Raw genomic sequence first — 15,955 nt, 5'->3', positions numbered from 1 at the left:
CGGAAAAACCTGCTGAACGGACCACCATCCCAGCAGCACTCCATCAGAGCAGCTATACAACTGAACTGTTTGGGATGCCTATCATCTAGAAAATGCTAATAGTACAGAAGAGGTGGTGGTAGCATTGAGAACTGCTTCTGAACATCAAGGATAGGAAGGACAGTCAGAACTGTGAGATAATTATTAGTTTTGCGTAGCTAGCCAACTGGTAAGGGTTTATACTAGATAAGTGAAGTCCCGTCTTCCTCCCATCAACCAGTCAGTCCAGATGGCTGTCCCTCCCTGACCCTGGTTCTGCCTGAGGTTTCTTCCTGTTAAAAGGGAGTTTTTCCTTCCCGCTGTCGCCAAGTGCTTGTTCATAGGGGTCTTCTGACTGTTGGGGTTTCCTCTATTATTATAAGGTCTTTACCTTACAATGTAAAGCACATTGAGGTGACTGTTGTTGTAAATTGAAGCTATATAAATAAAACTGAGTGCGACAGATCTCGTTTGAGCAAACTATAAGGCTGATATTGACATGGTCCTGGGTCGGTGACCCAGTGTTTTGTGTTTTTGGATTAAGTTATACTTTTTGAATTATGCTTTTCTGTTTTGTATTATATTTACTGTTCCTGGTTTCTAGGTTTCTGCTCAGTTTCTGGTCCCTGCGAGTTGTATGCTTAGTCTTAGTTTTCTGTCTTTATGTCTTCCCTGTGCGCCACGTCTAGTTCCTTCTGTATCTGTACTTCATGTTCTGTCTGTTCCAGAGTCTGTCATGTTTCCACGTCTCAGTGTCTATCCTGCCTCTTTATAAACTGTCCCGTGCTTCCTGTTTTACTTTGGTAGTCCGTGTCCTATGTCCCTGTGTCTCGTTATGTCAGATTAGCCCAGCTGTGCTTCCCTCCTCTTTCCCATTCCCTCGTTACTCCCTTGTGTATTAAAGCCCCGTGTTTTCCAGATAAGGAATCCAGATATCCTCATCGTGCTGTTTTCTCTCTTTGTGTTCCTGACTTAATTCTAGTTCTCAGTTCCTAGTTTGTTTTCCTAGTCTGTGTTTTTTATTTTCAAGTTTCCAGTTTAATTTCTAGTTTTCATGATCAAGTTTTTTCTGTTGTTTGTTTGTTTGTTTGTTTGTGTTTTTTGTGAGTTTATTTTTTTATGGAAAGTCTTCCCCGCAATAAAAGGTGACACTTTAAGTTTTCATTCCGTGTACGGGTCCTGCATTTGTCCTTCATCCTGCCTACTACAGCACACACCTTGACAGATATATTCATATTTTATTGGTCTAAAGAGTTATTAGATCATTGTAAATATCTCCTGAGTTGTGGAATGACTGGTATTATGTTTGAAATCCAACAAACTCACCTCAATAACCTGTTTCAATAAGCTAACTCATGTTAGGTCTAATTTAATCAGTTTGAATGGATTTGAATTCCTCTCTGATCTAACCAGAAGGTTTCTTGAAAATACAAGCTACAAGCAGCATGCTGACATGCTGCACACCACCATGTGTGGGTAAAAATAAGTTTAGCATTCTCTGATTGATGCTGTCCTGAAGGCAAAGTTGGCTTTAATTTCATCTTTTTTATGTATATCACATTTACTGGAAAGATTGGCTTTGATTTTCACAGCAGTGACTGAAATGTGCAGACATTTCCTCTTTCTTTACAGGCGCATGTCTGATGGCTTTCAGTTGCAGAAGTGAATTGCTGTTTCAAAGGACCATTTTGGCAAGGTCTTTAAAGGACTTCCATTTGTGTGGCTGCGAAGAACAGTTCATTCACTCACTGAATGGTGCTGATGGGGGCAAATGCTTTTGAAATCTTTTGAAATGCAAATGCAAAAGCAGCACACTGTATCCGAGAATCTCGTGTAATGATAGCGTTTGAACTCTAATGATTCAGAAATATGTTCTGTCCCCAAGTCAGCCCACATCAAGTAGGCAAGAGTGTTCTAGTGCAAGTGCTTCACTACACTTTGTTCACTTCTTTTGGCCTCTGTAAACTGTTTGTGTTTGTGTGTAATGTCACACAGGTCACTACTTCCACAGAGATTGCCTTGTTAGCACCTTTTTGGTCATGTTAGCATTAAAGCATGGATGCAAATATTGGATGGCAACTACTTTGGTTTTGAGTGAAACCTCTGAACCACTATCAGATTGAAACGGCACCACCTACTGACTTCAGTCATCCCCTGAGTCTTATTTTAGTGGGTGTCTCTTTAACTATTAAATGTTAGCATGCTGCCATAATTAGCTAGATGGTGTCAATTATAGGAATTGCACTTGCTTACCATCAGCATGTTTTAGCATCCTGATCTAAGACTTTAGCTCAAAGATTTCTGTATCTATGTACAGACAACAGAATGCTCTTCTTAAAATAATAATGTGCATAGTGTCACACATATCACAACTGCCATAAAAACGAATGACAGCTGCTGGTAGATTCCTGCTCTTTCTGTTAATTTTCTTTTGAAACTTTGATTTTGTTCGACAGCTTCCACAGCACCTCAGAAATGCTCAAAGTTGATTTTTAATGGAGACATTTAAAGGTTCTGTCTTAATGGGATGACAGCAGTCTAACAGCACAAGCTAAAATCAACATCAGCTACTTCAGATATGTTCATCTGTATTGCACATCTCACATAAACATTCACTCCTATGTTTAATTTTATGGGGATACATTGTTCATCTCTCTCGGAGTCAATACATCAACTGCTTATGTCCCATCTAAAAGCAACAACGATGCTGACACCTAGCGGTTTGAAAGCATCAGTGCACATGTACTTAAACAGTCCAGTAAATTGATGTGTCATAACTTGAAACTGCAGCAAATGTTAGAAAAGCCTGATGGAAATAAAACAGATGGAGTAGTCCTGCTGACAGGATCGATGTCACGTTGTACCGATGCCTCACAGCTACCTTTGATCCTGATGTCTTTTAGAGCTTTGAAGCTGTGCGGCTCAGGAGGCCCTCCACATGTGAAGCTCATTATCGAGTGGGAACACAGAATCAAAGACTGGTCAGTATATTGTGCATCCAGTTGTTTCAGTATCACTTTAGCATTCGCGCTAACCTTAACTAACTCTTTGTGCCCGCAGCCTCTTCGGTAACATTAAGGAGGAGGTGGTGAAGGATGCGGAGAGCGTGAGGAATCAGCAACAGCAGCATGTACAGCAGTACAGCTGCACCTTGGATGAGTGCTTCCAGCTCTACACCAAAGAGGAACAGGTAGACTGTGTGCTGTTATCGATATTTACAGTTTGGAACAACAGTACAGCACGGATGTGTTGCTGCTTATGCTCTTTTAGTTCAGCGGCCTAAACTGTGTAATTGATTTCTGTTTTTTGTTTTTTTTTAAAGTGGTAACTTGTGCACAAAAATAAAAGAAAATATTAATATCTTAATATAATACAATAATAATGCTGATAGATCAATCAATGAATACATTTCCATCTAATCTATGTTTCTTACTGATACCCATCAGGGAAAGACAAAGACTTTAGACACAATTAAAACACTTTAACATTTGAAGCTAACAATGGGATAGAAGTCAGCAAGTTGTTTTGTATGTGTCAAGATTCAACTAAAAGTTTGGCCCAAATTCAGACCAGAATGAGGAATTTAAAAAAAACAATCAAGTTTTATTAAAAATTGATAGCTTGGCCAGCAGAGGTAACAAATCCAAAGTGACAAAACCAATCCAAAATAAACAGACGGCACTTGCAGGGGAGAGGAGCCGCATTGAAAACCCACACAAGCAAACCAAGAAGTACAACAGACAATCTGACGAAGAGGAAGAAGAAGGCAGAACTATTTATACTCAGAGGGCTGACCAATAAAGTGGAGACAGATGGGGGACAAGGCTCAGCTGAAGAAAAACAAGATAGTCAACAGACAGGAAGTAAAATCCAGGAACAAGATGCCAGAGGAAATGAGTTAACAGAATAAAAACAGGAAATGAACAAGCCACTATAACTGAAATGAGGAGGCGCTGAAGCTGCAGTGACAGATGGAGGAACAGATGGGGAAACACTGAAGGAACTAAAAATAAATAACAAACTCAGAATAGGAATCGAGGCTGAATAAAAACCAAGGATGCAAAACCAACGCCGAAGCACCAGCAGTGCTTCTAATCTCCACAAGCACAAAACGATAAGAAGAGACGAGCTCGAATAGAACAAGAGCTAATGCTCGAAGTGCTGGAACCATACCAACCACCGTGGACCCTACAGAGGTCACGCACATCGCCCAACTCCTCCAGGATGGATGCTGCGTCTCCCTGCACGGTCTCAAGAGCATGAAGAAGATTACAGGAAGCAAGCAGTTACTCTAGGAGAGCTGGACAGACAGGGAGTAAGAGGACGAGCACTGCCAGAGTGACAAAATGACCTCCAGCAGGACACTAATGTGAATGTTTCTTAATAACTGGCTGTGGTCATAGTATTGTAGGTCCTGGTGCAGACCTGGGACAAGATCCCCAAAAACACCATCTATAGTCTCATTAGGAGTGTTCCCCAATGTCGTCAGGCATGCATACAAGCATGTACTGAGTAACATTTTGAGTTGCTGCAATGAAATTTTGCCAAAACGGACTATTCGTCAGTTCTTCTCTTTGTGGTGTTTTTGATCATTTTCATTTCTGTCACACCATGTGACATATTTTTATATCCTAACACATATTCCAGTCCATATCAGTACAGACATCCATTAAGTTTGTTTTTTCCAGGTGAGATCTGATGTGTTTTCAAAGGTTTCCTTTCATTTTTCTGAGCTGTGTACATTTTGCTACTGAACTAGTGCAGTGTGGAACTGGTTCCACGTGTTTGTGTTTGTATTGGTATTAAATCAGGAAGTAATCAGGTAGTTCAAAAATAGACAGTTGTTGTTGCGTGTAGATATGCCAGCGTACAACACACTGACGCTGACTGAAAAGGGGAAAAGAATGTTTGTTTATGAAAGGTTATGTTTGTCTATCGTCTATCAGTAGGTGGTAAAGAGGTAAAAACAAGCAGGCGAAGTATTTTTATCGACTGCAACATGTCAAATGTCTGTTCATGCTCTCCTCTGTGGGCAGTACATGACAGTGTTAGACAGCTTTTGAGTGGGTTGTTCCCATCATGTGGAGTGTCAGAATCATATGACTGTCCATGTGCTTCAGTGATGCGTTCAGCCAAACACTCCAGAGACAAAACTGTCTCTTTTCCCAGTAAAACATCCAAAAGGCACTTTTTTTTCCTCTGTTTTTTTGCATGGAGATGTAGATGAATGTAATTTATTATTACATATTATTAGAATAATTAAGAGTAGACGTAGATTAGAAAGTAGTTGAATCCATTTTTTGTTACAGTTGCATTTTGTTACCAGCTGGTGGAGCTGCAGTCTCGAGGGAGACGCTGTTCAATCTAAGCCGGTAAATGTTCCTCCGATTGAGCCAACTTACCAATATTTCACTGTATAAATAAATTCCTTTTTACAAATTGCAGGTGTTGATTCCTTTCTAAACCTGATAAAAACAAGATAAAAGCATAAAATCATAATTATCTTTTTTTTCACTGCAGTCCAGAAAGCAAATGCAAACATTTACAAAGGTACAGAAGGCAAGCGGAGGATGTGTTTTTTTTCTGAGATTCTCCGTATGTTTGAGGTGATTTTCGCCTCACAGAGTATTTTTTAAGCAAGATGGTGGTTGTTTGGTTTTGTGTTTCAGCGAAAAGTGCAGCTGTGCTTTATTTGCGATGCATGTGACATTAACAAAGCGATAAACAAGCTTCAGCGCTTCTTTGTAAAGTTTGAGTGCATGACCTTGCTGAATGCAACAGCTCATCACTTCACAGTATTCAGGATGGTAAACATAGGGAAGCGAGAAAAGTGTGCACAAGTAGTAACCATGGCAACAGATTCTAAATGTACGTCTTGGTCAAAGTCGAGCCGAGTGCTCCACGAGCAAAGGAAGAAAGAATTTCCAGGTTTTCACTGCACCAGTGTGTGCGTTATAAGAATGTAATAAAACAGGAGGGGAAAACTGATTTGCAAACATATGACGCAGAAGAGGGATTTTTGAGAGACTGTCAAATATTTAAACGCCAGTTTTGTCTCTGCTTCCCTTCCTCTCTGTTTTTCCAATCAGCTGGCACCTGATGATGCCTGGAAGTGCCCCCATTGTAAGCAGCTGCAGCAGGGCATGGTGAAGATGAGCCTGTGGACCCTGCCAGACATCCTCATTCTCCATCTGAAGCGCTTCAGGCAGGTGGGTGAGCGGAGGAACAAGCTCACCACATTCGTGCATTTCCCCCTGGTGGGCCTGGACATGACGCCGCACGTGGTGCATCGCAGCCACGGCGCCCATCAGCACCCTCTACAGCCGGGCTGGAAGCAGAGCAGACGACCTGACCTGGCTCCTCCTGACTATCTGTATGATCTGTATGCTGTGTGCAACCACCACGGAGGCATGCACGGTGGACATTACACAGGTAACATCTAAGAAATGTACTTAGAAGTTTGTACTTTATTTGTACAGTAACAAAGTCCCTCACAGTTTAGTTAAAAACACATTAAAACCAAGTGACCATATTTATAGATGTAAATTCCATGATCCATTTTTTCCACTTTATCCTATTGGAGCTGGAGCCTATCCCAGCTGCCACTGGGCAAGAGGTGGGGATTCTGGATAGGTCACTAATTTGTCACAGGGCAGACAACCTTTCACATCTATGGGCAATTTGGAATCGCCAATTAAGCTAATTTCACTAAGTGCATGTGACGTGCACGCATTGGGGGGAAAGGCCCCAGCCAGATGGTGGATTTGAACTCAGGGCCTTCTTACTTCTTACACCACACCACCATGGGGATTTTTTAGGTTGTGCGAAGTCTTGTTAGCAGTTTAACCGCTGCCTTCTGGACCAGTTGAAGATAGGCTGGGGAGATCAGAGATTTATGTAAAACCTGAGTTTTATCTGAGGAAGCAAGACTGGATGAGTTTTGGGATGTGAGATTCAAAATTCAGTTGTTTGTTGCAAGGTTCTTACCGGAATTTTTTACACAGCTTTCCTAAGGATTTCAAAAATGAATAGAAGTTTGGAAATGGGCCTGTAATTGTCGGTGGGATCTGTGGACGTTTTGGGGGGGATTTTAAGCAGAGGGATGACAGAGGCTGTTTTAAAATAATCTGGCATGCGCTCAGATGATAGTGACAGTAGCAGATAAAGTCAGTCTGAAAATCAGTAAAAAAGAACATTCCAGAAACCGGTCTTTCTCTGCACCAGCTCCAGGTTTTAATGCTGTGAGTAATTGGTGTATTTGACCCCTCACCCAAACTGTCATGATGCTGTAACGCAGATGAAAGAAGCAAGGCTTTCCCTGAAAAAGCAGTTTTGGCACCATAAGTTATAATGATACCTTTCTATAGGCTACATCGTTCAGTATAAACTGGGCCTTCACACTTTATCCTGTGAGATGTACCTGGCTTTTGTGGCCTTCTTTTCTTTCACTCAGAGGATGTGTCATGACTTCCAAAAAGAATTTCAAATTTTGATTTTTACAACCATAGAGCACTTTTCCACTTAACCTCAGTCTGTATTAAATTACCTCAGGTCCAGAGAAGGCTGCTGCATTTTCTCCCATAAAAGTGAGGATACATTTATTATGACAGAAGTTTTTAGAGTGAACAGGAAAGCTGGGAGAGAGAGCGGGGGAAGACATGCAGCAAAAGCCCTGGGATAGATAGAACTCAGGTTTCTGCAGTAGCCTTATGATATATGGGTCGCCTGCTCAAGCTAGGCGATGAAACAAAATGATTTCAAGGCCAAGACCGATTTCTCCCACACAGCCCTCGTGGAGTTGCAATATGCAGATGACGGCACTAACATCGCCCACACAGAAAAAGATCTTCAGTGCATGCTAAATGGCTCTGTCTGGGCAAACTTGCACATCGGCGTGACTTTAAAGAAAATAAAAAAAGACACCAAGGATCTTAATTAACCTCGGCAAGTCTTCCATAAAATAAAAATTGACATTGTAAGCCCCGAAAATGATCTTCTTGAAGAAGCAGAAACAAACAGCATGACCACCACCATCATTAGACACCAGCTGACATGCTGATTGATGTAAGTCTGATTCATAAACAGGTCCTCTGCCTACAACTAAATGACTGCAAGTAAGCAATAGAATAAAAAAATAGAAACTCAAAGGATTTAACTGAGAGGACTTTTGGTAAAAAAGAATTACATCAAGTGCGAGAAGAAACAGTGTAATTGACTTGCACTCATCTCAGACAAGCTGCCAGAAATGAGCTGTAGTGAAGAAGGAAGTTCAATTACAGTAAAAAAAAAAATCTCCTACCAGTTCCAGAACTTCCAGTTTGAGCCATCCCAAGTCTCAGAAAGGATCCATACAAGAGCCCAATCTGTTTAAAAGCCCAGTGAGGACACCCTGTGGCAAAGACATAGAAAAGCATTCATATTATCAGCTGCCTTGGTCATTAGCCGCAGCATGGGTATTAATAGAAAGCTGAACTGACAATTAAGGATCCAATTACCCATGCATTGTGTATTTTCCTGTGTATGTTTATGAGCAAACTCCCACAGACACACCCATCTGTGTACCACTTTTTCACTCATTAATTAGTCAAATAAAGAAACGACTGCAGTGACATCCTTTCGCCGGAGCCTAGCAGAAATCAAAGAGTTTGGTCTCTCTGCTTTTTCCATTGTAATTTCAGCCTATTGCAGGAACTCTGTTGACGGCCAGTGGTACAGTTATGATGACAGCAGCGCTGAGCCAGTTCCAGAGGCGGAGGTGTGCACACGTGGAGCCTACATCCTCTTCTACCAGAGGAGAAACACTATCCCCCCCTGGTCTGCCAGCTCCTCAGTCACAGGTCAGTCCTTTCAGATGCTGCACAGTGCCTTGTTATTTTTAGTTGGCTGGAATCTGCTACACCTCATTCATATAATATAAAACTAATGGAGGCAACATGAGAGTGTCATTGCACCTCACACCCTCATTATCTGGTTAAAAACTCTATTTTTAGCCCCATCAGTGTTCATTTTCACTGCCTCATCTTGTGTTGTAGCTAATAGCCAACAAGACCTGCTGCCAGTCTCTATTTACATGAGTCACAGAGACGCTCTTTTTCATAGTTTCTACCTAATGTCTGTTTTTCCTAATGGATGAAAATAGATACTACTCCACAATCACAGATCTGTTGCCATCTCGATGCAGGATTGCTTCTTCTAATGGAGCTGTAGTTGGTCTTTTTCTCTTAATGTGCATGCTTATTATTGGACTGGACTGAAACAAAACAAATTATTTTCATTCCTCTGTTTAGGTTCCACCAGCTCGTCCGCCTCTGACCACTGGCTGGTCCGGCTGACAGGGGGCAGTAAGAGGGGCAGTGTGGTGTCAGGAGGACCTGTGCCGGGATCTCTGGGAGCCGTACAAGCCCCTGAGTCTCCTGAGTTGCCAGTGTTTAGAGATGAACCTCCCAAAACAGTGGAAACATGTAGGTATCTGGACTGATGTGTATAGTTTGTATATTGTATAAAACACAAGAAGGCAAAAAAAAACCTTTAGAGTAAGATGAGGTGCATTTTATAGTTTACACTGCTACATTGTTACCAAAGGACTTGTATTCAAATGCATCCAGTCTCAATGATAAGCTATGGAAAGCTTGGTTAACTCCTTTCTCATCTTAACAAAAGGAGAAAACAATTCCTTGTTTTGAGTTAGTATTTTATTGTTGTTCTTGCTGATGATCTTGATGTGATTCCAACCTCGTGCAGGTCTATAATCTTGACCCTGACGTCCTTTGACAGTTTTTGGGTCTTGCCCAAAAAAAAAAAAGATATTTTAAAAATATATCAATGTGAATTATTTAATTTCATTAAAAAATAAATTAAGCAGTGAGTGGAGAGGTGGTGGAGAGGTTGGGATGGATGAAATGTATTCTGTGTGCTTTATTCACACCAATCTAACACAACCACAATCTCTGAGAGTCAGATTCTGGTTTGGTTGTTGAATACTTATTTCACTCAGTTACATGCAAATCAATAGATAATGTTTATGTGATGTGTTTTTCTGCATTTTTCTTTGATGTTCTGTCTCTCTCCATCAAAATGAAACTACTATGAAAGTCAGAGATTGTTCATTTTTGTGTAACTCAGGAGACCTACAAATAAGTTTTTCCCCAACTTTAAATAAGGACTATTTTGACTTTGTGAATCATGCAAAATTTGCAGATTCATGCAGATTTTTACAAATATATCATCCTAAACTCTCCTCCTCCTTGGAAGCATTTTTTGCATTCTGGTATAACAATAATCTATCCAGGTCATGTCAATTTCTTTTTTTAAACTTTGTCTCGTGTCTTGTCTCCTATAGATGGGTCAGAAAACAATCAGTTTGTCAGAGGGTACCAGGGCAGGAGTGTAAGCATGAGATCGCCAACTAAGCCCAAGGACACCCTGAACAAAGTTCTCCCACTGAGGTGGTCCTTTGGTTCCAGAGACCGTATCAAGCACTCTGCCCAGACTCAATCTGGAGAGCTGGTGGAGTATCTCGAGTCCGGTCGGCGTCCAAGATGTACCAAAGACCCCATCATCACGCTGGTGGCTACCCCGCCACAAAGAAACGCCCATGGAAGAGTCTTTGAAGCAGGACAGGACTGCAGTTCACCGAGCGGCAGCAGCCTCAGCTGTACAGACAGAGTCAGCTCTGAAAGTTGTTACTCCCCCAAAATACCAGAGGGACAGAGCAGAACTTTTGCAGAGAGAAACATCGGCCATGGAGGCGATAATGGCAGCAAAGATGTCAAAGCTCGAGATGATGATTCTCTGAGAAGGAGATCATCTAAGAGAGCGAGGCCAGACCAGGGCAGGACCCTGGAGTTCCAGCTACAGAGAGGGGCCATTCTAGGCGGTCAGTTCAGCCACAGCGCACCCCCGAGCAGAGATTCTACACTGAGAAGATCTAAGGTCCACATAGGGGCGACTCCCAGGGCACAAAAAGACTTGTTACAGATGGTCCTTCAGCCTGAGGACAGGAGGGTGCAAAGAGGACATGAAGGTCGGAGCCAAGAAAGTCTCTTCTCTTTTTTTAAGCCCGGCTTCTTGAAGAAAGACATTCCAAGGTCACCAGTCAAGGGGCAAGAGAAGCGCCTGAAAGACCATGAAGATCTGGGAAGGCTGGCGAGTAGCAATTTAGCCAAGCTGTCCCTCTCCAACGGGACTCTGACTGCTGCGGCACTAGAAGAGAGGAAAGGCGCCGGTGGGCCCAACTGCGATGGCCATAACTGCAAAGTCCAGCTGGTCAACGGAAAGGCTGGAAGTCATGACCCTGTCGACATCAAACGTGCTCACAGCTCCAGCAACATCCAGACGAAACTAGATTTGACATTTCGCAGGTGCGCCTCCCTGCAGAGGAACGGAGAAGTCACGATCCCTGCAGCTCACCGCGTCCTGCTGGCGGACAAGCCGGGTTACGCCACTCTGCAGCGGACGCGATACAGTACCACCTCACTGGGTAGGCACGGAGCTTTCCCTGAGGCCTGTTTTAAAGGTCACATTGCACTCTGAAATTAATTATTATGTTATGTGGAATTGTAAATAAAATCCTTTCAGTTTGTCTGGTCTAAAAAAAACAAAAAGCACAAATTAGAGCTAATGTCAGCGGCATGGTTGATGTTTTTCTTCTTATGTCAGCTTGGTTTTAAAATGAGAAACTGCCTTTAGTGAACAAAGAAGTGGTGACAGTGAAAGCGGATTGGCCAAACATTCCTGCTGCTGTAATGCACTAATTGAAACTGTGGAATGAATTCCAATTGACGGATTAGGTTCAAGCTATTAAATTCCAGCAAATGCAGCCACACATGTCAAAATCTCAGTTGAAGCCAGCTTTTTCTTTGTTACCAATGCTAATGCTGATTTCCTGTTTGACAGGTGATCAAATACTAATTGTTTCCTTTTATATCCCATTATAAGTGCCTCTGTGAGAGCCTTGAATGACTGCTGAACACCCGAGCTCTCTACTGATTCCTCCACACCCACGCACTGGGAGAAGCCCACAGCTGGAGGCATCGCCGAATCAAAGTACATCTTCTCTCTCCCCTTCATAGTACTGTTCTAAGTTCTCACCTGTGTGTGTCTTAAATGAAATCTATGCAGAGATGAATTACTAAGGGAAAATACTGCTGTAATGTGATTTGTTTCCTGCACTTTTTGTGTTGTTTTTACACTGCTGTCTGCTGTTAGTACACTACATGTTTGAGTTTATGATCAACTTTTTTGAAAGTGGAGGTTGATATGGTGAATTTGCATAGTTTTAGTCCATTGTGGAGTGTGGCATGTACTGATTGACTAAAGAACAGTTTACAGTTAATGGGCGATGATGTGTAAGATTGTTCTAAAGCGCTGCAAAAACTATACTAACACAGCACTGTTAACCGGCTGTATTATCAGTTAAATATTATATTTTGTTGCACTTTCTTTTTTGTACACTTTTCCATATCTGAGCTCATTTGGAACAATTGCATTGTACAAATTGGGCAAAACCAACAGATACAGATGAGGACAAAGTTATTAGCCTCCCCTTTTTCCAAAGTACTGATACACAGAGCAGGCAATTTTTGACAAAGCTTTTCCAAACATCCTAGTTTTATTTTGGATGCTTACGTTATTTTACTTATCAGTGCCAAAATTATTAGCCCAGTCGATGTAAAAAGTCAAATGTGAATCCCTTTTGCTGGATAACCACCTGCCTGTTCTTCTTTGGTGAATCTCTCAAGCTCCTACAGGTTCGATGGTCTTCTGGCATGGAACTTGGTCTTCAGTTCATCCCACAGATTTTAGGTAGGATCCAATTTAGGGTTTTGTGTAGGCCAGTCAATAATATTCACTTTGGTCTTCTCAGTCGAGTTCTTCCCCAGGAGCGATGTGTGTTTTGGGTCATTCCTGTGTTGCAAGATAGAGTTCCTTCCACATTGATGAGATCCTCAGTTCAAGATGCACTGGAGCATCCCCACAGCCTAATAATCCCACCACCGTGTTTCACTGTGGGGTCGGTGTTCTTTGGTTGTAGGCCTACAATGTAAGCAGAGTCTCTGTGGCCGAAGAGCTCTAGTTTCATCTCATCTGACCATAGGACACACTTCCAGTACGCTTATTATTTCTCCAAGTTGTTAGTAACATACTTTCATCTGTCTCTTCTGCAGAAGTTTTTCTTGCTCTGCAACCTCCCAATCCACTCCTGCACATGGTTCGAGTGACAGTCTTCTTGGAGACTACAATTCCCTACTTGATATGTCATTCAATGGTGTCTTGGCAGTTGTTGGCAAATTTTCTTTCCAGAGTCTTTGAGATCTTTGGCTTCCTACCTCTGCCAGGCTCGTTCTGTACTCTGTGACTCTCTTTTAATTTCTTGATGATACTTCTCACTCCAGTTGTTGACACCTGGAAATTCTGTGACCACTTTGTATATCCTTGCTTTGGGATTATCAAGATTGCTCTGTTACAAAAGCAATAGGGAAAATTAGAAATTTCATACAGGTGATAATAATTTTGTTCTCATCTGTACTTCGGCTGGTGAAGAGTATGTAAGGGGACTTTCATGACTAAAGGTTTGGTCTGGGGGGTGTTGGAGCTGTGAAACCCCATTCTTTTCAAATGTGCATTTTCCAGTGGTTGGTTTGCTCTGTGGAGGGAAATAAAACATCATGAGGAAATTTTAAGAAAGCACAGAAAACATGTTTTTACCACCTCAGTGGCTTGCACAGCAATAAAGGAGAGGGCTGTTTTTTTTTTTTATCTCCACATCTGCTGCTCCAGTGTGTGGGAGAGCGAGTGTGTACTGTATGTCTTTTTCACTCGAGTTGGATTGAAATTTTGGTGATTTAAAAAAATCGTGCACGAGGCTGTTCTTTCATCGAAGACTTGAAGATAGGCAGAGTGTTAATGGCAATCATGCTTCAAAGCATTCCCTGAAAATTGTATAAAGTAGCCGCCAGAAGCAGGAGCTCTTCCTGAATATTTAGAGTCTGTTTAAATCAGAGTAATCACCATTTCTGGAGCTGCACCGTGATAGCTTTCTCCGATGCGGCGGAAGGATGAGCAAACCAGAAATAACTTTTTTTTTTCTCTATTCAAACTCGACGATAAGCTTTTGATTTACAATAAACTGTTTTCAGTGTTTTAAATTTGTCACTGATGCTTTTCAGAGTCCCTGTTAGTTGCACACACTGTATCTGTCCTCGCTGTTTTATGTTCTGTCATTTGACGTAACTGTTTAAAATCACTATTTACCAAATTAAGTGATCATACATGAAGGATGTGTCTGATACATTATTTGGGAACAATGGCTAGATTCTATTTTATTAACTTTTTTAAAAGTCTACATTTTGTACCTGATGTGTAATTATGTAATTTAAGTACCAGATTAAAACTGTATGCTTCAGATTACCACGAAAGGGCGGAATAATAGGTTTGGTAGGTTTGAATGTGACACAACACACGCAAGTTCTTGAATCGGACTGTCTGTAACATCTGCATAACGTACTGAGAGTTTTATGGGTTGCAAATTAAACACAGCTTTTCTCACAAATCATGTCAGTGTTGCAGAATTATTTGTGGTGCATTTTTCTCAACATTGCTTCAAATAAATGAAAAACAGCTGAGTTTTTTCTTTTATTTTAAAAAAAGGCATTGCATGGCTCCTCTTAATTCATACTTAATAATCTTTTTTTTTAAAACTCAAAGTGTGAATAATAACATTTTTAAATTAAAAATAAGAAAAAAAATGTTCATGCATACAAAACAATGTATAGATAATAACCAAGATTAATTTTCCAGAAACCAGTTTGTTAGTTACACCTGTTCAACTGCTTGTTAACACAACTATGTAATCAGCCAATCACATGGCAGCAACTACATGCATTTAAGTTTGCTGACATGCTCAAGGCTACCCGCTGGAGTTCAAACTAAGTGAAATTAAGTGAATATTTCAGAAACTGGTAATCTACTGAGATTTTCTCACACAACCAGTCCCTCGGGTTTACAGACAATGGTCTGAAAAATAGAAAGTATCCAGTATGTGGCAGTTCTCTGGGTGAAACTGAGGAAACTGAGGAAGAGTTTGCACAAGCTCACCAAAATTGGACAACAGAAGACTGGAAAACTGTTCCCTCCACTGATGAGTGTCAAGTTCTGTTCTGACATTCAGATGATAGGGTCAGAATTTGGTGCAAAAACAAAAATTATTGACACATTTCAGACACCTTGGAACCGACTCAGCATCATTTAAACACCACAGCCTATCTGAGTATTAATGCTTCCAGCAGGATGATACACCATGTCCAGCTCATATCATCTCACACTGGTTTCTTGAACATGACAATGAGTTTGCCTCCATAGTCATCACATCTCAAACCAATAGGGCATCTTTGGGATGTGGCGAGTCACATCATGGATGTGCAGCCGACAAATCAGTAATAACTGTGTGATGATGTCATGTCATAATGGTTATTATTCTAATTAGTTAGTTAGGTCTTCCTGCGCCATTCAGCACATTGGGCGTCAAATGTCCGCCAACGTACTCGATCAGCTGCAGCTGCTTCGCCCTCATCCCATGCAATGTCTGTGGTGCGTAAATCATCGATGAAAGTCCTCCAGCATGTTGTACAGGGGCGGCCTGGGTTCCATCTTGGTTGGGGTGGGTTCCACATGATGGCAATCTTGGGCAGTTGGTGTGGGGGTTGGCGTAGAACGTGACCTCCAAAGCGCACATGCCGCTCAGTCACAATGTCCTGGAGGGGACGTGTGGCAGTCCGACGGTGTACTTCTTCATTGGTGACATAGTCCCGGTAAGAGACCCCCAGGTTCCCTCTTAGCCATCACTGTTGGGCCACATTGAGTCTTCTGGCTGATGTTTTCCACGTCTTACAAGCATAGATCATGGTAAGTATAACGATGGAGTTGAGCAGACGAATCT

At 41.7% G+C, this 15,955-nt stretch overlaps 1 protein-coding gene across 2 annotated transcripts in view; it reads left to right on the top strand.

The window, feature by feature from the left end:
• Positions 1–14,642, top strand: part of usp43b (ubiquitin specific peptidase 43b) — an 85,155-nt gene extending 70,513 nt beyond the window's left edge. For both annotated transcript variants that reach the window (XM_040045765.1, XM_040045766.1), the window contains 7 exons: positions 2,922–2,999; positions 3,079–3,208; positions 6,108–6,450; positions 8,697–8,855; positions 9,306–9,479; positions 10,358–11,497; positions 11,956–14,642. In XM_040045765.1, the coding sequence (XP_039901699.1) occupies positions 2,922–2,999; positions 3,079–3,208; positions 6,108–6,450; positions 8,697–8,855; positions 9,306–9,479; positions 10,358–11,497; positions 11,956–11,966 (2,035 nt within the window). In that variant the 3' untranslated portion in view covers positions 11,967–14,642. The remainder of the gene's footprint in view (positions 1–2,921; positions 3,000–3,078; positions 3,209–6,107; positions 6,451–8,696; positions 8,856–9,305; positions 9,480–10,357; positions 11,498–11,955) is intronic.
• Positions 14,643–15,955: the final 1,313 nt, after the last annotated feature.

The sequence above is a fragment of the Simochromis diagramma genome, unplaced genomic scaffold (assembly GCF_900408965.1).
Source record: "Simochromis diagramma unplaced genomic scaffold, fSimDia1.1 OVJJ01000150.1, whole genome shotgun sequence".
In the NCBI taxonomy this organism is placed as follows: domain Eukaryota; kingdom Metazoa; phylum Chordata; class Actinopteri; order Cichliformes; family Cichlidae; genus Simochromis; species Simochromis diagramma.
This window is presented reverse-complemented; position numbering and strand designations above follow the sequence as displayed.